This window comes from Saccopteryx bilineata, chromosome 3 (assembly GCF_036850765.1).
Source record: "Saccopteryx bilineata isolate mSacBil1 chromosome 3, mSacBil1_pri_phased_curated, whole genome shotgun sequence".
Taxonomy (NCBI): domain Eukaryota; kingdom Metazoa; phylum Chordata; class Mammalia; order Chiroptera; family Emballonuridae; genus Saccopteryx; species Saccopteryx bilineata.
The window spans coordinates 213,709,318-213,734,096 of record NC_089492.1 but is presented as its reverse complement, the minus strand read 5'-3'; the positions used below and the strand labels follow the sequence as shown (position 1 = coordinate 213,734,096).

At 36.3% G+C, this 24,779-nt stretch overlaps 1 protein-coding gene across 1 annotated transcript in view; it reads right to left on the bottom strand.

Annotated features, from left to right (window-relative positions):
* Window positions 1-24,779, bottom strand: part of COL24A1 (collagen type XXIV alpha 1 chain) — a 367,011-nt gene that overhangs the window by 17,596 nt on the left and 324,636 nt on the right. The window contains exons 53-56 of the mRNA XM_066264956.1: window positions 22,928-22,981; window positions 17,800-17,835; window positions 9,054-9,089; window positions 8,923-8,949 (exon numbers count right to left, since the gene is read on the bottom strand). Of these exons, the coding sequence (XP_066121053.1) occupies window positions 8,923-8,949; window positions 9,054-9,089; window positions 17,800-17,835; window positions 22,928-22,981 (153 nt within the window). The remainder of the gene's footprint in view (window positions 1-8,922; window positions 8,950-9,053; window positions 9,090-17,799; window positions 17,836-22,927; window positions 22,982-24,779) is intronic.

Here is a 24,779-nt window from a genome sequence, read left to right as displayed (position 1 = left end):
TTGGGAGAAAGTTCTGAGAAAAGGCATCTGTGTAAGCAAATCAAGCAATCTAATTTCTTTCAGAATGATTGTACTGCTAAGGTATCTTTTTATTTGTAGGTCCATATAATAGAAACTGTTTTCAACAGATCTTTCAGAGCTTATGGTTGGTAATTTGAAAAACTATTTAAAATGATGGGACAATCAATAAAATGTACTCTTCCTTGCCTCAACATGTGGTTTTCATATTGGAAAATAATTGACTCATTCTGTATTTATATACTGCCAAACACTGTGATACAAATTGAGGATAAAATGGTAAGCAAAAAAGAAACTTGTTCTTGTGTAGCTGAAGTTTAAAAAGGGAGAAAGGCATTAATCAAACCATGTCAATCAAAAATATATAATTACAAGTTGTGAGAAGAATTAGGGGGTCTAAATCAACTCTGGAAGATATAAGAGCTTTGGAAGGGATAGATCAAGGGAAGTTTCCCTGAGGTTGTAATATCTGAGCTGAGATATGAAGGATAAACACGAATTATTAGAAGAAGTGGTGGGGACACTTTCCAGGCAAAGGTAACAATCTTGCACAAAGGCCATGAGACAGAGAAGCATGGCCTATTCAAGAGGCAGAGAGGGTTAGCTTAAACAGTTCCATAGATTAAATAATTCTGACTGACCACCATGCCTTATGAATGGGCAGATATTGGACAGGAATCACACAAAGATATTGGCACTAACCATGGGAAACTGAATTAAGTGCTAAATAATAGTCTCCTTCATATTTTCCAGTTGGTTTGTGATTCAGGCTTTAATCTTACAAAACCTAATACAGAAGTTCTCAGACTCTTCAGACTCAGGATCCTTTCGCACTTTTAAAGTTGTAAGCAACTTTCATTTATTTGAATTATAATCTTTTATATTTATCATAGTAGAAATTAAAACAAAATTTAAAATTACTTATATTAATTACTTTAAAACAGTAAATCCATTATATGTAAATATAAACTATTTTTTATTGAGGAGTAATTGCATTTTCCAAGACAAACAAACAAACAAGATTAGTGTGGTAAGAGTGGTATTGTTTTACACTTTGTACATCTCTTTAATGTCTGGATTAATAGAAGATAGCTAAATTCTCTTATTTTCTTCTGTAGTCAATCTGTTATATGTTATTTTACTTAAAATACATGAAGAAAATCTGGTCTTACAGAGATATGCAGTTGGAAGAAGGATTATTTTAGAAGTCTTTTCAGATAATTGTGAATATTCTTCTTTGATACTATATCCAAACTTGACAAGTGGTAGTTTCAATAAAGTTTCAATATCAATAAAGAGATAGAAATTAAAGGACTAAGTTCTGTAGTTGAAAAGTACAATAATTGAAATAAAAATTTACTAGACGCTCAATAGTAGATTGCAGTAGACAGAAAAAAGAATCAGTAAACTTAAAGATAGGTTTATTGAGATTATCCATCCAAAGGAGTGTAATGAAAAACAATGAAAAATGTGAACAAAGACTCAGAGACCTATGGAACAACTTAAAACATGTTGACGTATGCATAATAACAGCTTCAAAGAGAAAAAGAGACAAAAATGGGCAGGAAAAATATTTTAAGAGTAGTGACTTAAAGTGTTTCAAAATTTATGAAAAACATTAATATACAGGTCCAAGAAGCTTACTGACATCATAATCAAAGTGTTGAAAGCTAAAACAAAGACTCTTGAAAGCAGAAAGAGAGGGGCAATTTATCATATCCAAAGACCTTCAATAATATTAGCAGCTGACGTTTTAAGATTTGTTTATTGATTTCAGTGAGAGGAGAAAGAGATTGAAAGAGAGAGAAAGAGAGAGAGAGAAAGAGAAGGGTGAGAGGCGCAGGAAGCATCAACTTGTTGTAGTTGCTTCACATATGTGCCATGATCAGGCAAGCCCGGGGTTTTGAACCAGTAACCTCAGTGTTCCAAATTGACACTCTATCCACTGTGCTCCTGCAGGTTAGACAGCAGCTGATTTTTCATCAAAACCATAAAGATAAGAAGGCAGTGGGATTACATATTCAGAGTGCTGAAAGAAAATGACTGTCAAACAAGATTTTTTTTTTTTTTAAACTAAGAGAGATAGAGGGAAAGGCAGGGACAGACAGGAAGAGAGAAAGATGTGAAGCATCAACTTGTTGCTATAGCTCTTTAGTTGTTCATTGATTGCTTTCTCATATGTGCCTTGACTGGGGGTGGGGAGGGGGAGGCTTCAGCTGAGCTGGTGACCCCTTGCTCAAGCCAGTAACCCTGGGCTCAAGCCAGCCACCTTGAACTTCAAGTCAGAGGCCTTTGGGCTCAACCTAGTGACCCTGGGGTTTTGAACCTGTGTCTTCAGCATCCCAGGTTAATGCTTTATCCACTGCACCACTGCCTGATCAGGCCAAACAAGAATTTTATATCCAGTAAAACTATCCTTCAAAAATTAGGAAAAATTGGCCCTGGCCGGTTGGCTCAGCAGTAGAGCGTCGGCCTGGCGTGCGGGGGACCCCGGTTTGATTCCCAGCCAGGGCACATAGGAGAAGCACCCATTTGCTTCTCCACCCCCACCCCCTTCTTCCTCTCTGTCTCTCTCTTCCCCTCCCGTAGCCAAGGCTCCATTGGAGCAAAGATGGCCCGGGTGCTGGGGATGGCTCCTTGGCCTCTGCCCCAGGCGCTAGAGTGGCTCTGGTCGCGGCAGAACATCGCCCCCTGGTGGGCAGAGCTTTGCCCCTGGTGGGCGTGCTGGGTGGATCCCGGTTGGGCGCATGCGGGAGTCTGACTGTCTCTCCCCGTTTCCAGCTTCAGAAAAATACAAAAAAAAAAAAAAAGGAAAAATTAAGACAGTCTCAGATAGACAAAAGCAGAGGGTATTCATCACTAGCAAACCTTTCCTAGAAGAACAATAAAGGAGTCTTTCAGGATGAAAATAAAGGATGCTAAGCAGAAACAGGAATTAACTCAAAATAGATCAAAGACTTAAATGTAAGAGCTAAAACCATAAAACTTTTAGAAGTAAATATAGGAGGAAAACTTCATGACATTGGATATAGCAACGATTTCTTGGATATGACACAAAAAACCAACTAGAGAAAAAAATAGATAAACTGCACAAATAAAAATGAAAGACTTCTGTGCAAAGGACACTATCAACAGAGTGGAAAGCAGCTTGTGGAACAAGAGAAAACATTTGCAAAGCATATATCTGATAAAGCATTAATAGCCAGAATACACAAGGAACCCTACAATTCAACAACAGCAACAAAGCAAAAACAAGCAACCCAATTAAAAAATAGGCAAAAACATTTTTTTCAAAGAAGATAAATAAGCCAATTTTTCCAAAGAAGATATTTGAATAGATATTTTTTTTCAAAGGAAGTGTATTAACCAAGAAGCACATAAGAAGATTAACATCACTAATCATTAGGGAAATGCAAATCAAAACCACAGTTAGATATCATATTAGACTGTGGATGTTATAAAAACAAATAGACTATAAGAGGTATTGGCGAGATGTGGAGAAACTGTAACCCTGCATATTGCTGGTGGGAATGTGAAATGGTGCATCTGCTATGGAAAATAATATAGCAGTTTTTATAAAAGGTTAAACATAGAATTACCATATGACCCAGCAATTCCACTACACTGAAAAGAATCAAAAGCAAGGACTCTAACAGGTATTTGTACACCTATTTTCACAGCAGCATTATTCACAATAGCAAAAATGTGAAAACAACCCAAATATCCATCTGGATAAACAGTTTCATATATGCACACAATGATGATATTCAGCATCAAAAGGAAAGCAATCCTGACACAAGCTACAAGGTGGATAAATCCTGAAGACATTGTGTTAAGTGAAATAAGCCAGTCCAAAAAGACAAATACTGTATATGACATCACTTATATGAAGTACCTAGAGTAGTCAGATTAATAAAGATATAAAGTAGAATGGTGAATGCCAGGGGCTAGAGAAATATTATTTATTGAATACAGAGTTTCAGTTCTGGAAGATGGAAAAGTTCTAGGGATGCGCAGTGATGGTTACACAGCAATATGAATGTACTTAATGCCATTGAACTGTACACTTAAAAATTGTCAAAATAATACATTTTATGTTATATATATTTTACCACAATTAAAAAAATAAGTATGCTCATTATCCCTTACACCCAACTGTCTCACTTCTGGGAATTTCCTATAAATATTCTGCAAACTGATATGTACATGGAAAAGACAGTACTGTTTGAATTAGGAAAAAATTGGAAACAGCTTAGATACCCATTAACAAAGGAATGGATGGATAAGTAAACTGTACAATATTTTAAAGTAAAAAGTGTGTTTTATTTTGTGAGTATGTGGAAGTAAATATATAGTAATATTCAGTAGATGAGTAGAGTTTGGTACTGGATTCATGCTAAGGTACCAGAAATTTAACCACCATTAGTGCAAATGTCAACTCAATGAAAAGGCAGTTGGAAAGGAAAAAATGTCATAACACTTGGCCACTCATGAATTTTCTGGGCAGTATCCATATTTATATAATTCCCAGTGTATTTACAAAGCCTACTTCATGCCTGGCACATAGTAGGCATTTCATTTGTTGAATTTGTTAATTCTTCTTAAGGGTAGGTTTTAGGGAGGGCAGTCCAGTGAGACTGCATTGAGATGATTTGCCTTAGAGGTTATTCAACATTTAAGTGCACACATCCGAATATAAAACTTTCATTAGGTACAGTGAGGGAATCAAAAATAAATAGCTTCCTCAATTTATTCTAATTAGAGAGAACATATTACATGAAGATCACGTATGGTTTATAGAAACGTGACATAAAATGGGATACAGAGAATAAGGAGCTATCAGATTGGTGAGACTCACAGAGAAATGAGGAGGCTTCATTATACTTTGAAGGAATTGTCACAGTTCTCTCAAACTCATTTGACTGAACCATAGACCTGATCTGGGCACTCTAGTATTTTGAGAAGTGTTCTTTTCCAGGCATCTGAAATCTTACACTGGATGGTGAAAACATGGATGGGATAGGAACAGATTTAAGGTCATGCACCTCTCCATGGTGGAAGGAATTACCTTTCCTAGGGGACCAGGATGATACCAGCAGCTGTAACCTCTCAATTCACCAATCTAGATTTCAAAGTCGATCCACTAATTAAAATAATTAAGTTAAAAAAATTCCTTATCACATTTAATGTTTTTAAATGATTACTGTCTATCGCCACATCAGCACTGACACACATACTCATCTTATTCTTCTCTTTACCCCACAGATCATTTTTGGTTAAGTTTGACATTCTGTTGTTGATTTCTTTCCTAGTTTTTAAGTATCTTACCATGTGCACTGAAATTTGGTCATCACCCTGATAATTCAAAAGCGCCATCAATAATATCCCTTTTCTTGAAACTTTTCTCTCTAGCTATTCTACTTTAGGAACTGGAGTAACTTACTTTACTGTTAAAGGGGGATGAATGAGGTTAGAAATTTTCAAACTTTTCTCATCTTGACCCATGATAAGAAATACAGTTTATATCATGACAAGGTTCATACAAAAAACATATTTATATTTAGCTGACAAGTTTTACAAAATGATTTTTTTTTCTACAGGGACAGATTGAGAGTCAGAGAGAGGGATAGTTAGGGACAGACAGACAGGAAGGGAGAGAGATGAGAAGCATCAATCATCAGTTTTTTGTTGCGACACCTTAGTTGTTCATTGATTGCTTTCTCATATGTGCCTTGACCTCGGGCCTTCAGCAGACTGAGTAACCCTTTGCTCGAGCCAGCGACCTTGGGTCCAAGCTGGTGAACTTTGCTCAAACTAGATGAGCCCACACTCAAGCTGGCGACCTCAGGGTCTCGAACCTGGGTCCTCCGCATCCCAGTCCAACACTCTATCCACTGCGCCACCACCTGGTCAGGCATGATATTTATTCTTATGAGTAGTTATACAGTATACTGAGTTTTGTTTTATTTCTTAGTTTTTATTGAGGTAAAATTTATATAACATAAAGTTTACCAGTTTGGACATTTTAAAGTATCCAAATTCAGTTGCTTTTTGTAGATCACTATGCTATTCAAACGTTATCACCTTTTAATTTCAGAACATCCTTATCAAGAAACCTTGTACATATTAAACAGTCAATCCCAATATTTTTTAAATTCTATTTAATTTTTTAAAAGATACTAAATGATATTAAATTGGTCTCATGATTCACTGACTAATGAGTCACAACTAATAGGCTGAAGTAATTTTTAAGAGAACTTCTATCTCTTATTCTACAATCCTATTCCAGTCTAGACATTGTTTTGCTCCAAGCCATGTCTTCTACTTTGGAGGATCTGCACTGAAATTTTGTAAGAGATGAGGCTTGCTTTTCTTTTTTTTTTCTTTTTTCTTGCAGTTATTTATTTATTCAATAGATAGTTACTAAGAGCTTGAATAGAAAAGCAATTTATAAAAATAGTTTCTTACCGTCAGAGAGTTCACGATCTAACTGGCATAAAAATAAATGAGTATGAATGAAGAAGGAAAGTGATCAATTCTATGGGGCAATGTGATAAATGTCAAAATTAAGAAGAGTTTCACAGAAGATAGGATCATAAATTGAGTTCAGAAATAGTATGTAGATATATTTTCATTGTCCTTTAAACTTCTGCTCTAGAAGACGTTTTCTAAAGGCCACACTGGCACTTTCCTGCAATGAACTCTACAAGTCTCAAGAAGACAGGGTAAAGAAACCGGGTATCATACTGGCCCAGAGAAGGAAGACAGAGAGAAAGAGAAGAAGGAAACATCAAAACTAACATTAATTAAGCAACTATAATCTGTTAAGCACATATATTTTCTTATTTAATCCTTCTCATAATTCCTTAAAGTATGTATTCTTATCCACATTGTATTTGGAGCAAAAAATCTTCATCTGTCCTATTTCATTTGCTGTACACATGCAAACATTTTCTAAGTGAGACAGAAATACATCACCCCAAAGTTTGGCATGTAATTTTTGAAAATTTTCACTAAGGCCTTCTAACTTGCTAATGATGTATGACTTTTAAAACTGGTTCTTTCAGCCCTGGCCGGTTGGCTCAGTGGTAGAGCGTCGGCCTGGCGTGCAGAAGTCCCGGGTTTGATTCCCGGCCAGGGCACACAGGAGAAGCGCCCATCTGCTTCTCCACCCCTCCCCCTCTCCTTCCTCTCTGTCTCTCTCTTCCCCTCCCGCAGCCGAGGCTCCATTGGAGCAAAGATGGCCCGGGCGCTGGGGATGGCTCTTTGGCCTCTGTCCCAGGCGCTAGAGTGGCTCTGGTCGCAACAGAGTGACGCCCCGGAGGGGCAGAGCATCACCCCCTGGTGGGCAGAGTGTCGCCCCCTGGTGGGCGTGCAGGGTGGATCCCGGTCGGGCGCATGCGGGAGTCTGTCTGACTGTCTCTCCCCGTTTCTAGCTTCAGAAAAATACAACAACAACAAAAAAATAGTTCTTTTATAGAAGGCAGCTATGATATATCAAAGTCATCCTAAGGTGGAAAGAACTTTGATGAGTAACCCATATATTGTAGGGTTAGGTGAAAGGAAGAACAGAGAAGTTGACAGTAATTTGAAGATTTAAAGAAAGATGTCTGCATTGATGTTCAGGCCAGGGAAGGTTTCAATCTCCATTAGTTAGATGGACAGAAAGGGTAATTTTTAAAAATCATAGAGAACTGAATCTCGCATTTCCAAGGAGACAATATTCCATGTGGTACTTTGCTTGTCCTTCACCAATGAAAAGCCGAGACAAATGAAGAGTTCCTGACCTTCTGAGAGTAGGCCCTAGTGGTCCACCAACTAGAACTTGCCAGAGATCCAAATGACACTAGAGTAGCATGTAGAAATAAGTAAGGCTTGGAAGGCATAGGGCCACTGTTTGGGACACTGTAGCCAACAATAAATCCCATTTACACAGGAAATCAAATCAAAGAACATTGTATTTGACCAGGGTGCTGTAAGGAGTGGGGTGGGATAAGATTGGGGATAGAAGATCTCTCTCTCTCTTTTTTAAAATGAGAGAAGGGGAGGTAGAGACAGACTCTGCATACATCCTGACCGGGATCCATCCAGTCAACCTCCAATGCTCAAATCAGCTGAGCTATCCTTAGCGCCTGAGACCGACACTTGGACCTACTGAGCTATCCTCAGTGCCCAGGGACAATGCTAGAACCAGTCAAGCCACAGGCTTTGAGAGAGGTAGAGAGAGAGAAGGGGGAGAAGGGTGGGACAAGAAGCAGATGGTCACTTCTCATGTGAGCCCTGACCAGGGATCGAACCCTGGATGTCTGCATGCCAGAGTGAGGCAACCAGCCAGGACTGAAGATCTCTTATAGAAAGCAAGAAGATAAAGTGGATACAAAGTATAAGGGAAACCAAGCTTGGAACATTAGAGGCCAGGAGATAATAGCTGATAATAAGGCAGCAGAAGCATTGCCTCAAAGATAAGGATAGCAAGCAAGTTTGCGGTTGTAGGAGATAACAAGCAAATACATAAGAACTCTGAGGGCTTCTTTAGCCACCAGCAACTGAGAAAGATTCACATAAAGCTTAAGAGGTAGATAACTAGTTGGCAAAAACAAGGCATTTTAAAAAGGAGAGCTAGGATCCAGAAGTAGGAAGAAATGGAGGGAATTACTATTTTTTACCAATTGTTTTGTCAGGCACTGTACTGAGTGCTTTACTGCTTATTTAATACCATCTCCATCTCCATTTTATAGACAAGAAATTTGAAGCTTGGACTTCCCAGTTATAGCTGGGAAGGTTCTATATCAGCTTAGCAAAAAGAACAGAAGTAGGCAGGAGAAGCACCTAGCAAGTTAATGGAAGCTTTAAAAAATTAATAACACATACTAAGATAAAATAAAGTAAACCAAGAAAACTTACTCTTGGGCCTGGTGCTCCAGGTGGACCCTATAACATAACAAATTTTAAAGAGTTTTTATTTAGTCTCTATCTCAAGCCAGGCAAGCATATAAGCATCAATGATAAACAAATATAGGTATAAATAAACTCACGGGAGGTCCTGGTTGACCTCTTGGTCCTTGTGGACCCTAGAAAAAATGGAGGCAGAGCACAATATGTACAAAGTATGCTTTTGGTTTGGTATAAACAAGACAACTTAGATTCAACCTCTATCATTGCTTTTTTGTGTGAAGCAAGTCTTAGATACAAAGCTGCTTTAGTATTTTGAAGTTACATGCTCTTGCATTGCGCTATCGCCCACATTCAACAAGCTGGATATTTATTTTCATGTATTATTCACATTAGAAACTAAATTTATTCACTTTAATAAACCATTATAAATACATTTAAAAATTTTAATACTAAGTATGTTTTTCCTGTTACTTCTATATACCATTCATCTGATTGTCAAAGATGAAAACTACAGTATTCTTAGATAATTTCTTTTTCCTTCAATATCCACCTATAAATTGGTTATCACCTATTCCTGATTTCACCTCCAAATCTCTCCAAAATTACTTCTCCATCCTCACAGCAATTGTCTTAGTTTAATTGTGATGATGTTCTGTGAACTGAATGTTTTCCTCAAATTCATACACCGAATCCCTAATCTGCCATGTGACAGCATTTGGAGGTAGGGGCCTGTGTGAGGTCATTAGGTCATGTGGAGCCCCTTATAAGAAGAGACATGAGAGAGATGATCTCTCACTTTCTTCCATGTAAGGATCTAGCAAGAAGATGGCCTTCTGAAAACCAGGAAGAGAACCCTCATCAGATGTCAAAGATGCTAGCTAGCCCTTTGATTTTGGACTTCCCAGCCTCCAGAGCAGTGAGAAAGAAATATTTGCTGTTTAAGCCATTCAACTGATGGCAATTTGTTAAAGCAGCAATAGCTGACTAAGACATCATGTTTTGCCTGGACTGGTAGTCTGACTTCCTGCCTGACTTTATTCTCTCTGCTATGCTAACTACCTTCTACTTATAAAATGGAAAACTAATAGTGTAATTGTTTAGTTAAAATCATTCAATGGCTCTTGATTGCTTAGATGGTAAAGTAAAAACTTTTTATTAGTGACACTACCATTTATTGAGAACTCTCTATATGCCAAATTGTGTACTTATTTATGGATAACTCTCTATATGCCAAGTAGTGTGTTCTATTTTCGTTTTACAGTCAAGAAAAGAGAGTGGTTTAGTAAGCACAAATAAGGGGCAGCTAGGATTAATATTCAAGTCAACTGGATACAAAGATATATGTTTTTAGTTAATGTGCACCACAGCCTCTCTTCGAGGCTCTGGGCCCCCAACACATCTGACACTCCATCTATAACCAACTATTTTTAGACCTCCGAATCTTCCAAGTGCTCATATATATATACCCTTGCATGTGTTATTTCTGGACTAGAAGTTTTCCTCCTTACATTTTCTGTTTATCTATTCTTGTTTTATCTCAGTCTTCTTCCAATACTTCTTTAAACACTATACCCACTGCCTTATACCTATGTCACCTTCCCCTTACTCAACTAACCACTTCTGCATTCCACAATATATAACACATTGGAAAGTCCCTAGGGACCCTTGAAAGTGAGTTAGTCATCTTTTCATTTTCTCGAACAAGAATACTGCTTAATACACAATAAGTGTTCAAAAATTGTTATTGAATGAATGAATAATATTAAAATTAACTAGTATTAATTTAAAAATTAGAACAGTTAAAATATGTATAGTAAAATGTGAAACGTTATGTTGACATTTTCCAAAATAAAAACAACAGTAATCAAATAGAATGGTGGTTATCAGAAGAGAATGGGTATGAGAGGAGGGCAAAGTGGGTAAATGAGTTCAAATATATGGTACCATATGGAAATCAGACTTTTTGGGGTGAGCATGCAATAGAGTATACAGACATCAAATTATAATACTGGACGCCAAAAATTTTTATAATGTGATTACCCCAATGTTACTTCAATAAAATAAAAGAAAAATGTCCACTCAAAATTTGATTTGCTTGATGTTCAGATTATTGGTTAAAAGATAAAAAGCAAAGTTTATCTTCCACTCTGAGTTTTGAATAATGATGCTGTTCCACTTGTATTAAGCATGTTTTACTGCTGAAGCTCTTGATTCTTAATATATTATGACAATCAGGAAAAAAAAAAAAACCCAGAGTAACTTAAAAAGGGTGGAATACTCCAACACCATGCCTGCTGGACATTTCTTAGTTTGCATAATATGTGAATATAATTTAAAGTAGAGACATGTACCTTAGAAGCTGTATGATAAATTACAGACATATTATCTTGGAAATAGCCTTTTAAATATATAGAGGCTTGGAGTAGATTGGCTGCTTGTGTTTCTCCATTCTGAATCAACATGGTACAAATAAATAGTTGACATTTCATCCTACTTAGCATATTTATGACATTTGCAAAAATCTCATTGATGGTTCAGCACAAAATATATATTTTCTTTTTGACTTTGAAAGAGAAATTTATCATAGAAAAAGGAAACTACTTCTCTTCTGGTGATTTTATTGAGTTCATTTCAGCTTCTTTCCCAGAATAAGTCAGATCATTACAAATACGCCCAAACAAAATACTTTAAATCTAACAAGACAGGGAAGAATAGCCCCAATGAAACAACTGCACAGAACAGAGCAATTAGCCAAGTACAACAGAATATTGTTCCAACAATTTAACATTTATTAGTTCTTTTTTATTCCTCTTGTAAACACACCATTAAGGAAAAATAATTTACTCTCTCTAGAAACTATATAAAGCAGTTTATAATAAAACTGTGATTTTCTATGTTAATTCCATAAAGGGAACCAAATTATATTTTTTTGGCTATAGTGAAAGCACTACCTTTGAAAACAGACTCTCAATTTAATTTCAGAATTTACTGATGATCCTCCAAAAATAACGAATTTTATCATTAGACCTTGAAAATAATGTTAAGTACATGTCCTTGAATCTGAGTATTTAGACTGTGCGTTAATGTACATACAATGACGATTTAGCTTCACAATCTTTAAGCTGGCCTAGCTAAAGAGAGCTTTTCTTTTCTACTTTACAAATCAAGAAGCTTACATTATAGTATGTTTAGCAGCACCCCTGGTCTCTACCTACTAGATTCCACTAACAGCTCTCTCTCCCTTTCCCCAACTATGACAACCAAAAACATCTCCAAACATTTCCAGTGTCTCCTGGGGGTTGGGGACAAAATGACTTTTGGTTGAGAACCACTGATTAAGAGGGTTTGAAAATTTAGTAATATTAAATAAGATTTATTATAATATAATTAGGATGGAATTAGTGAATTAGGAATATCCTCTTTGCATTACTTACTTCAAAACTTAAACATGTTCTAAAAATATTTGGGGCCTAACATAAACCAGGAGATTTTTGTAACTTTTCAAATTTGCCATTCACACAATTTTGAAATAGAAGGAGAGTAGAAAATTCTACATACTATCTCCTAGGATGTTTTCTTAGAATATCACAAGACTTGGGCTCAATTTAGAGTATATATAAATGAATCCACAGACTTATTTTTTAAAATACCACATAGTCAGGCCAACATAAAATAGGTACAGAATAGAAAGACACTCTTTCCTATTTGGCAATACAGAAACAGCTCTTTCAGGGGTGGGGAGGACTTATCCAAGATCAACACTAGAGTTGATAATATAAAATTGTAGAAGACATGAATCTTCTCAACCAAGAAACCCAAACTTATACTAAAGGGGATACTTTTCATGTGTTGTTTAATGAGATTTGACCTTCTTTATCTTCTTCTTCTTCTTCTTCTTTTAAGGCACTGAATCATGATTTGGTATTGGTATAAAGCTTAGTAAAAACAGCATAGCTTCCTAAATTCTGACACCAGCTTCATGGAAAATTTTGAAATAAGATTTATTAAGCCAGTTAGATAGGTGGTTGTGATTCTGACCTTTGTATAAAGAGTGAATTGTCTTATTTGTCTCAGTACAATAGATTTTGGCTAGTAAAATTCATTCCAAAAACTTCCAATATACTGATTTTATCTGAGACTGACTCTTTTGAAAATATTATATTCTGAAACATAATACCTACTTAGGAATATTTAGACAGTCAATTACTTAAAGCATCCCCTTAGAGAAAACAAACCTGAAAATACAGAAAACATCCCAATGGAGTATAAAAAAATGTCATTCACCTTTTCCATAAAATAAAAGCAGAAAGATTCACTTGCAAATTTTATGGATTACATTAACTGCTGATGATCTTTAAGAATTAAAAGATTATTTTTATAAAGCCCTTTATACTATAATAAAATCAAAAGAGTAGATAAAAGATATTTAATGCCAGTTATTTAACAATAAAAACAGAATAATCATAATTCTAATGTGCAATTAGTCCTTTTTTTGGCAATGAATTTTATTGTCTACACTAATTGCCTTTGTGTCCCTCTTCCTTCTGTACCAGAAGTTTTTACCTTAATTATGAAGAGAGCTATGGTAACCCACAGAACAAGACTTATAAGTACATTAACTCAGGAAGTACTACTTTACTAGCTATAATTGGAAATTGATATTGACTTTTTAATTTTAGGTAATAGTATGCATTTATTAATCAATTTACTTCTCAAATATTGCCTATTACATGCCAGATTCTGTTCTGGACACTGATAGCAGTGTATCAAAGCTCTCTGCTCTCATGAAGTTTGAATTCTAGCAGAGGAGACAGAAAAAAAATCTCAGTTAATGCTAACTGCCATGAAGAAAACAAAACTGGATATTGGGAAAGAGAATGACCAGGAACAACAAGACAGGGTGGTCATGGAAGGCTCTCTAAGATGATATTTGAAGAGAGATCAGATTAATGACATAAAAACCAGTCATTTGAAAAGGAAGGGAAATAATTTTCTAGGCAAAAGGAAAGCATGTTCCACAGAATAGAAAGACATTCATTGGCAAAGGGAAAGTGGTACATCATGAAACTGAGAAACAAACGGGCTAGTTTGAGTAGGGCACTGTAGACGGAGTAAAGAATTTAGATTTTAGCCTGAGTGCAATAGCGAGGTTTTAAAGAGGGGAGTGATATAATCTGACTTATGCTTTTGCAATATTACTCTAATTGCTACATAGGGACTGGATTGTAGTGGAGAAAAGTGGAAAGAACGTAATGAAGACTGGAGTGCAGGGGAGACACCATGGCAATCTAGCCAAGAGTGCCAGGGACGAAGAATGAGGGAAGTGGATGGATTCAGAATAATAATTAAAGCTGATGAGAACTAACTTCTACTTTAAATAACTGTTATTTATTTATGTTCCTAGGGCAGGGGTCCCCAAACTACAGCCTGCAGGCCGCATGCGACCCCCTGAGGCCATTTATCCGGCCACCACCGCACTTCCAGAAGGGGCATCTCTTTCATTGGTGGTCAGTGAGAGGAGCACTGTATGTGGCGGTGACGAAAAGCGCGGCGTTGCTCACATACAGTACTACTTCCGGTGATGCAGGATGCACGCATCACGGCTCCGGAAGCGCATCACATGATGCACATCCGGTCTGTGGCTATGGCACCCCACATCACCGGAAGCAGTGTGAAATAACAATAGAAGTAGGAAGAAAAGCAAAGCACTATAACCATTACTACACAGTACAATGGCCCCCATACTCCCCCAAATGTACAACAACATAATGGCCCCTATAACCTCCCTTTGCCCAAAAGTCTCCCCCCACATTACTACACACCATGTTTCCCCTATTATAAGACCCTGTCTTATATTAATTTTACCCCCAAAAGACAGAGGCTGTCTTATTTTTAGTTCCCATTAAAATACTGGTCAGTTTGTTGATTTAAATTTACTTGTTCTTTATTTTAAATATTGTATTTGTTCCCATTTTGTTTTTTTTACTTTAAAATAAGATCTGTGCAGTGTGTATAGGGATTTGTTCATAGTTTTTTTTTATAGTTCGGCCCTCCAATGGTCTGAGGGACAGTGAACTGGCCCCCTGTGTAAAATGTTTGGGGATGCCTGTTCTAGGGCTTTGTTTGTTCTTTTACAAAGGGCTTATTTATTTTTCTTTTATGTAGAATCACAGACTCTTACAGCTGGAAAGGACTATAAAAGTATATTCTAATTCCTTATCCAGTGCAAGAATCAGTCCAGTAGTTCAGAGATAGTCAGTAGGCTTCTACTGACAAGATATTTACTTCTCACAAAACTATCTTGTTTTAAAGCAGTTCATTGTTATATTAGACAGCTCATTATAATGTTGAAATAGATTCAGCATTCTTTACATTTATAGCCAATAAGTATCTACTTTGTGATAATTATGTGACAGGTACTATGATAGACTGGGAATTACCTGGTATCGTGAAACTCACCACTTTTCAGGGAGCTAAGCAAGAAACTGAAAATTCAATGCAATAAAAACCATTTAAATTTTCTAGAATTTTGTCTTCCTTTATACACCCTTTCAAATATTTGAAGACAACTATCATGTCCCAACATCCCAAGCCTTCTCTAATTCTTTTACTAACAATGTATTAAATATCAATATTTACTGAATACTCACTCTAAGACAAGCACTGTCTTAGGTGTTGGGGACACAGCATTAAAGTTAGCAGAGAAGACCCTGGCCGGTTGGCTCAGTGGTAGAGTGTCGGCCTAGCTTGCAGGAGTCCCGGGTTCGATTCCTGGCCAGGGCACACAGGAGAAGCGCTCATCTGCTTCTCCACTCCTCCCCCTCTCCTTCCTCTCTGTCTCTCTCTTCCCCTCCCGCCGCCAAGGCTCCATTGGAGCAAAGTTGGCCCGGGTGCTGAGGATGGCTCTGTGGCCTCTGCCTCAGGCGCTATAATGGCTCTGGTCACAAAAGAGCGACACGCCAGATGGGCAGAGCATCGCCTCCTGGTGGGCATGCCTGGTGGATCCTGGTCGGGCGCATGCGGGAGTCTGTCTGACTGCCTCCCCGTTTATGGCTTCGGAAAAAATTAAAAAAAATAAAATAAAAAATAAGCAGATAAAATGTCTGTGTCATGGAGCCTACATTCTAGGGAGGGGAGATATAATAAACAATAAAACCTAATAAATATGTAGCATGTCAAGTGGTATGGAAATAGATTAAGGAAAAATAGGGAATCTCAGGCAGGTGGGAGTACTGTTATTTGACATTGACTATTAAGGAAAAGCCTCTCTGACAAGGGGACATTTAAGTAAGGAAGTGAAAAACAGTTGCTAGGCATTGTACTTGGCCCAACGTACTAGGTATTATGTCAACAGGTGGCGGTGGGGTGAGGCTAAAGCATCAGCAAATTATCTTTACATTGAAACCTCCAGGTAAGTAGGAACCACAGGGATAAATGGGATGGATGAGAAAAAGCAAGTACCTGTATAGAAACCAGGAAGTAAAGAGAGAACAAAGAGAATAAGGAGAGGGATGATCAGGCCGCAGTCTGGCAATGATAAAATATCCCAGATATTACAATTGGATTTTTTAGGTAACCAATACACCATTAATCCAAGAGAGCCCACCTCTGAATGTACTTTAATTTTGTCCATGTCCCCATCTAGAGATGGCCTGCCTGCTGCCACTACCCGTTTTATTATGGATGCCTTATTTCTATTAGTGCAAAGTAAGATTGCAGGAATTAATCCACTGTATTTATAATCCATTAGAACTACTGAATTTTTTCCCCCCACATGAAATGCTGTGACATTGTCATATGTACTTGAGGTTTCCTAGTCCTGATGGAAGCTTATGTTCCAGCCAGAGTACTTGGGGAGGGTGGGGGGCCTGGGAGGCAGCTGGGGACAGACAGGTTTGGGAAACGGGCTAATTCTAAACCTCCCTCCTTTTCACTTCCCCTTGCCTCTCTCCTCTGGGGCATATGGCTTCATTGTGTGCATACATTCTTGCTTCCTGCTCTAGCAAGTATGCTGAGAAACTGGGAGGGCCACCCTGCTGCAAATTAAACACATCTATTTTAGTGCTCTTTGGGGATTTTTAGGCTGTCTGAAATCACATAATATCCATTCCTCTGCTAATTAATATAACAGCAACTTTTTTTTTTTTTCTGCAGCCCAGGCATAACCCATGGTGAAAAGCAAAAATCTCAACTGTCACTATGTAATCTTACTACATTTTAATCGAGACTATACCACTGCCTTTAAGTTTATTCTGTTCTTGGTTTCAACCCCATCCCCAACCCAATTTCACTCCATGGCTTGTCCTGTTTGTAGCTGCTGATTTAAAATGTTCAACAGATCTCTTCTGGGAAAGTGGTCCGTTCACAGAATGTCTTCTTTGACTCAGAAGAATGTACATTCCAGAAAAGTAGAAAAAAGCACCAGTAAGAGTCATTTAGGTTCCAAAAGTACTATCTTTTTGCCCAACCATTCACTGTTGTTTCTAATTGGCTGAAATATACAACTAATGATTTGCTTCTGCTTTGCAGCCCTCCTGGGTGCTGACTGGACACAGTGGGTATATATACCTAATGGGACTTGGCAGGGCTTTTGCAACACTTGAGAAGCAGGTTCATGCCTCTTCTCCTGATGCCTGATAAGGCAGATATTCCATTTCACACAGGGGTCTAGGAAGATGACAGGCAGATTCTTAAACATGTTTAGACTTTACCAGGTTTCATTGCTATATATCACAGGTTATTCTACTCCCTGAAAATTATAATTTTATTTATATTCCACAAATACCAGATACATGATAATGAACAAATCAAACAAGGTCTTTGCTTTCATGAAGCTTATAACCTAGTAACAAGTGATACCATAACCACAAATTTAGTTAAACTTACAGCTTCACCTCTCAAGCCTTTATCTCCTCTGGGTCCCTAAAGGAAAAAAAAAGTTACTTTAGTGTTATGGATAGTTATTTATGTAATGCAGTTGAGGTTGTATACAGAAACATAACAATTTATTTTGGTTTTCTTTAGCAAAATTTGTTTAGTAAATTTATATAAATTCTAGTTTTCTTTTCCTAAGTAAATCAAAGTAAGACAGAAACAAAAGCAATCTATTGATTTATCATGTCTGTTTTGCAATCCTTAGCTCCACCTTCAAGTGAGACAGGGATAACAAGCTACTTATTTATTCAACTAAATCAAAACAGCTGATGGGCAATCCCCCACAAAACAATTTAGAAAGGAAGTGACAGGTTAAATTCTGCTAACACTTGTTTTCCTCAGCCTTAGAAAACTTTGCTCCTAGGAGGTTTCCTCCTCTATCATCTTCTCATTCTATTCCTTCTTCTGAGCTATATCCTGTACATTTTGATATGTGATGCACGTTTTCATTGAGTCCCAAATATTTTTTAACCTTCTCTGAAACTTCTTTGATACATGGATTATTTAGATGTGTATGGTTTAATTTTCAAGCATTTGAAGATTTTCTTATTATCTCTCTAGTTTATAGATTTTTAGTCTAGTTTCATCATGGCCAGAGAACACACTTTATTTAACTTCAGTTTAGTAAAATTTGTTTCATGACCCAAAATATGATCTATATTAGTGACTATTTCATGTGCACTTGAAGAGAACGCGTAGTCTGCTGTTGTTGGGTGGACCTACCGCTTTTTAAACTGTTAATATTCTTTTTTTATATATAAATTTTTATTAATTTTAATGGGGTGACATCAATAAGTCAGGGTACATATGTTCAAAGAAAACATGTCCAGGTTATCTTGTCATTCAATTATGTTGCATACCCATCACCCAAAGTCAGATTGTCCTCCATCACCTTCTATCTAGTTTTCTTTGTGCCCCTCCCCCTCACCTTCCCCTCTCCCTTCCTTCCCCCTAACCACCACACTCTTGTCCATGTCTCTTAGTCTTGTTTTTATGTCCCACCTATGTATGAAATTATGCAGTTCTTAGTTTTTTCTGATTTACTTATTTCACTCCATATAATGTTATCAAGATCCAACCATTTTGTTGTAAGTGATCTGATGTCATCATTTCTTATGTCTGAGTAGTACTCCATTGTATATATGTACCACATCTTCTTTATCCAGTCATCTATTGAAGGGCATTTCAGTTGTTTCCATGTCTTGGCCACTGTGAACAATGCTGCAATGAATATGGAGGTGCATGTGTCTTTATGTACCAAAGATTGAGTTTTGGGGGTATATACCCAGTAGAGGGATTGCTGGTTCATAAGGTAGTTCTATTTTTAATTTTTTGAGGAACCACCATACTTTCTTCCATAATAGTTGTATTACTTTACATTCCCACCAACAGTGTTATAGTAAGGGTTCCTTTTTCTCCACAGCCTCTCCAGCACTTGTTATTACCTGCCTTGTTGATAATAGCTAATCTAACAGGTGTGAAGTAGTATCTCATTGTAGTTTTGATTTGCATTCCTCTGATAGCTAGTGAAGATGAGCATCTTTTCATATATCTGTTGGCCATTTGTATTTTTTCTTGGGAGAAGTGTCTGTTCGTGTCCTCTTCCCATTTTTTTATTGGATTGTTTGCTTATTTGTTGCTGAGTTTTGTGAGTTCTTTATATATTTTGGATATTAGCCCCTTATCTGAGAAAATATCATCTCCCATTTAGTTGTCTGTCTGTTTTATCGCCAGTTTCTTTTGCTGTGCAGAAGCTTCTTAGTTTGATGTAGTCCCATTCATTTATCTTTGCCTTTACTTACCCTACCTTCAGGGTCAAATTCATAAAATGTTTTCTACTGCCAAGGTCCATGAGTTTAGTACCTATGTTTTCTTCTATGTAACTTATTTTTTAGATCTTATTATTAGGTCTTTGATTCATTTTGAATTAATTTTGTGAAAGGAGACAAATTGTAGTCAAGTTTCATTCTTTTGCATGTGGCTTTCCAATTTTCCCAGCACCATTTATTGAAGAGGCTTTCTTTTCTCCATTGTGTGTTTTGGCTCCTTTATCAAAGATGATTTGCCTATATACATGCAGTTTTACTTCTGCTATTCTGTTCCATTGGTCTGTGTGTCTATTTTTTCTGCCAATACCATGCTGTTTTAATTACCATGGCTCTGTAGTATAATTTGAAGTCAGGTATTGCAATGCCTCCAGCTTTGTTTTTTTTTTCCCCTTAGGATTACTTTGGTTATTTGGGTTTTTTTATGGTTCCATACAAACCTGATAATTTTTTGTTCCAGTTCTTTAAAAAATGACATTAGAATTATGATGGGAATTGCATTAAATTTGTACATTGCTTTGGGTAATATGGCCATTTTAACTATATTTATTCTTCTTATCCACAAACAAGAAATATTTTTCCATTTCATTGTGTCTTTTTCAATTTCCTTTAATAATGCTTTGTAGTTTTCAGTATATAGGTTTTTTACATTCTTTGTTAGGTTTCTTCCTAGGTATTTTTTGTTGTTGTTGCAACTGTAAAAGGGATTTTTTTTGTGTTCACTTTCTGAAGTTTCATTGTTGGCATATAAGAAAGCAATAGACTTCTGTATATTGATTTTGTATCCTGCAACCTTACTGTATTGGTTTATTGTTTCTAAGAGCCTTTCTGTGGAGTCTTTGGGGTTTTCTATATACAGGATCATGTCATCTGCAAAAAGTGTGCATGTACTATTTATTATTCTTTGTTAATCTTGCAAGTTAAAAATACTACCTCATTATTTATTCTCCATTTATATTATTTATTTTGTCTTTCCTTTTTTCTAATCAAACATTGACAAATATATTTACCTATGTATGGGGTGATTGGTCATGGTTTATAATATTGATGTCATATTATATACTCTTCTATGCATCAGATTATTAGTTAGCAACCCATTATAAAACAACTGCAAGTCAGCCAAAGTAGATACAACTATTTCTTTTTTAATAGTTGTATTATATTCCACAAAATGGGTAGACCACAAGTTACTCAACTATTCTTCCACATATGATCATTCATGCTCTTCTGCCTATATCCTTTTCTGAGAGGTTGGATGTATTATCTTATTATTATTTTAGTTTGCATTTTCTTTGTACTTCCATAAAGTTGCATTTACAATGACTTTAACATATTTTTTTCTTATTTAGAAAAGCAAGTCTCTCATCATCCACTTCTGTTTTCTTTCACAATGTTTTGGTCATTCTCAAATGCTTAGTCTTTCATAACAAACTTTTCTTATAAATTTGTTTTTAGAATAGAAAAATTTTGATGTGTATGCTGAATATTATAAGGGCTCTAAGAAACCATTTATAAATAAAACTGTTAAGTATTTTAATTGAGCCATTTCTTTATCATGTTTTCCCTGACTAATTAATATTTCACATTTTTGACAGAGGACTATAAAGACTCTGTAATCTGAACAGTATTCCTAAATTTGCTGAAGAACCACCCACTGAAATATGAGAATTCTCCCACTGACAATCTCCCACTTAGACTATAAAGCTCTGAGTGGTAATTGCTGAAAGTATTCAGAGAAATGTCGAAGTATACATTTAGTTTTTTACAATTAAAAATCCAGTAAATTTGGTGGTGAAGTTTTCTCTAAATTTACCAATTTTTCTTTAAATTTGTACTTCATACTGTAAGTTTATATAACATGGAAGCATTCCATTTTATATTTTAAAACTTTGTGTCTATATAAGACTCAAATAGTTGAAAATATTGATTCCCTGCAGGGAATGAATCTTTCTTCTCCAAGTCTCAATTTGCCTCTTTCTACTGTATATTTATTTCTCTTGCTCTTGTATATTTAGATTATAACTGGTATTGTAAAACTCTCCCAAGACCATCTTCCCCAAAATTGTCTCATTTTAATTTTATTTCATAGCCAAAATTCTTAAGGCACTGGCATATACTGTCACAGTTCCTTCTCCAGACATTGTTTGAATGGAGTGGCAAGAACACTGGTCTTGAAGTAAGAAACATCAACGAGGCCCTGGCCGGTTGGCTCAGCGGTAGAGCGTCGGTCTAGCGTGCGGACGACCCGGGTTTGATTCCCGGCCAGGGCACACAGGAGAAGCGCACATTTGCTTCTCCACCCCTCCGCCGCGCTTTCCTCTCTGTCTCTCTCTTCCCCTCCCGCAGCCAAGGCTCCATTGGAGCAAAGATGGCCCGGGCGCTGGGGATGGCTCTGTGACCTCTGCCTCAGGCGCTAGAGTGGCTCTGGTCGCAACATGGCGACGCCCAGGATGGGCAGAGCATTGCACCCTGGTGGGCAGAGCGTTGCCCTATGGTGGGCATGCGGGGTGGATCCCGGTCGGGCGCATGCGGGAGTCTGTCTGACTGTCTCTCCCTGTTTCCAGCTTCAGAAAAATGAAAAAAAAAAAAAAAAAAAGAAACATCAACGATGTAATTCGCTAGCTGTATCACCTTGATAACTAAGTAACCTGTAAAGCTCATCTATTTCCTTATGTCTTAAATGAAAAAAAAAATCTACTCCAAAATTTGCTGTGAGATTTTGAGAAAAGCTATTATTGAATATTTTTATTTACTTCCTTACTCATTGTTATCTGTACTCTATCTTCTACTACAATTTACCAAGATCACTGTTAATTACTTTCTTGAAACTCATCTAGCTTAACGTTGTACTTTTCTGATTTTCTTATTCCCATCAACTGTTTTCTTTCTTTTATACTAGGTACTTCCAAAGACTCAAATTTAGCTGTCTGCTCTTTTTTTGCTATGCTCTTTCCTTCAGAATACTGATCCTTTGTATTGCTTTAGTGATCACCACTAGGATTATGACGCTCAACCCTTCCTCCCCAATCCCAGTTCTGTTTTTCTGTCTCAAGTTTTAATGGCTACCTTACTATATACACCTTCTTCATTACACATATGATTTCTAAGCTCTCAGGAATCACTTTCCAGAGGAAGATGTACAGCTATTTTGCCTTTTGCTTCTCAAATACCCGGGGTGATCCTTTGTGGATTACTCTAGAAATAAGATTAAAGAAAAAAATATGAAAAAAAGAACTTAATTGTGACAAACTTACAGTTCTACCTGTTGGGCCTATTATACCTTCTTTGCCAAGGGGGCCAGTGTTTCCCTATGGGAATAAAAGGAGAACAGTCAGTCTCATTGCCAGTGTAATTCAGAAAAATTCTAGAAAATTTCTTGTGCAATGGTAAAATAGTCCATGTCTTCATAATTTCAATTTTATTATTAAATCTGGTAGTATTAGCCAAAATCATAGTAATTTTGATTTCTAGTATGCTGAAAAATTCTATACATTATTATAATTTTCTATCAGGAGAGTTACATCAGTATAATTCCTAACAAACTGATAAATTGCATTACAATTTTTACGTATTGGTAACATCAACAATGCCATTATATGTGTGTCATATAACAATGCAGTTACTTTATATAAAAAGACTATATAGAATGATGAAATTTTGCAAAAATTACTTTATAGATGTTGAAGGAACAGATGTTTGAGTGACATGAAGCATGGAATTGAGAGAAAGTATGAGAAAGAACCAGAGGGCATCCTATGTGACAAACTAAATTTCAGTTTCTTCATCTGTAAAATAAGAGTGTCTACTTTACAGAGGCACTGTGAGAATTAAGTGTGACAAACAATTTTGAAACTGTAAACTTATTATTATTATAATAACCTTGAATAAACTGGATCTACTCCTCCTAAACTAGGTATAGAACCTATTGTTTCTTAATGAATGCAAAGTACCAATGTTAGTTATTTTTCCTCACTCTCTACTTCAAATTCCACCGGCTGCAAAATTCAGACTTTCTGGCTCACACTTAATACATAGATGTAGATATCTAACAGGCTTTCCCTTTTTTCTAACTTCTGCCAAGGTATAGAAAATATTATCAATTGAAATAATTATAATTATATGCAGTCTATCAACAGATAGCTTTAATATTAAGTTGGCCTAGAATGAGAGAAATTACCTGATATTCTAAAAGTAATCTAGTGGAATCTCTTTAAACACAAAGATTTTGGGAGGTGAACATACCAGGTCATATACAGATGATGTATTATAGAACTGTACACTTCAAACCTATGTAATTTTATTGACCATGTTACCCCAATACATTTAAAACAATTTGTTTAAAAAACACAAAGATTGACTTTAGGTGATAATATATAAATATGGTACCAAAATCTTAAAAATCCAGAATCAAATTAAGAGAGTTGATTTCTTAACCTAATCTTGTATGTCCTCCAGACTGGCTTATCACTGGGAAAAAAAAAAAAAGACAGTCAAGAATGCTTTAATCTAATAAACTTGACTGTGATCTGACTCTCTGAAATAAGATTTGTTAAAAGAACGGAGAGGTATACATGAACTCCAGAAAATGAAGGCCAAAAGAGTCAAAAACTTCTGTTTATCTAAATGTATCCAAAAGATGAGGTGCTATGGTTGGTACCAGTTAACTACTAAATACAAATTTAAAGTGGAAGACAATCTAGATTTCCTACTTCAAATAATTTAATTTACTTAATTATCAAGTACTTATTGATTATCAAGCAAGAAATTGGCACTAGGGCACTTAATATCCATTCTATATCTTACTTATGCAATTAGCAGGCAAATACCTTCTAACATATCATTTGCTCAATCAACTGTGGATTCAAATTCTAGCTCCTCTACATAAGAGCATATATGGCCTTAAGCCATAGTTCCAGGGACTTAGTTTCCCTACCTACAAAATGCAGATAATAGCATCTCTCACAAAATTTTTATGTGGATTGAATGATATAATGGACACAAAGTATACATTGGTACCTGGTATATATTAATCTTTGGCTAAATATTAACCTGTCAAGATTTTCACTTGACTCTGTAATGACTTAACAAAGGAATGTCCACATTTAT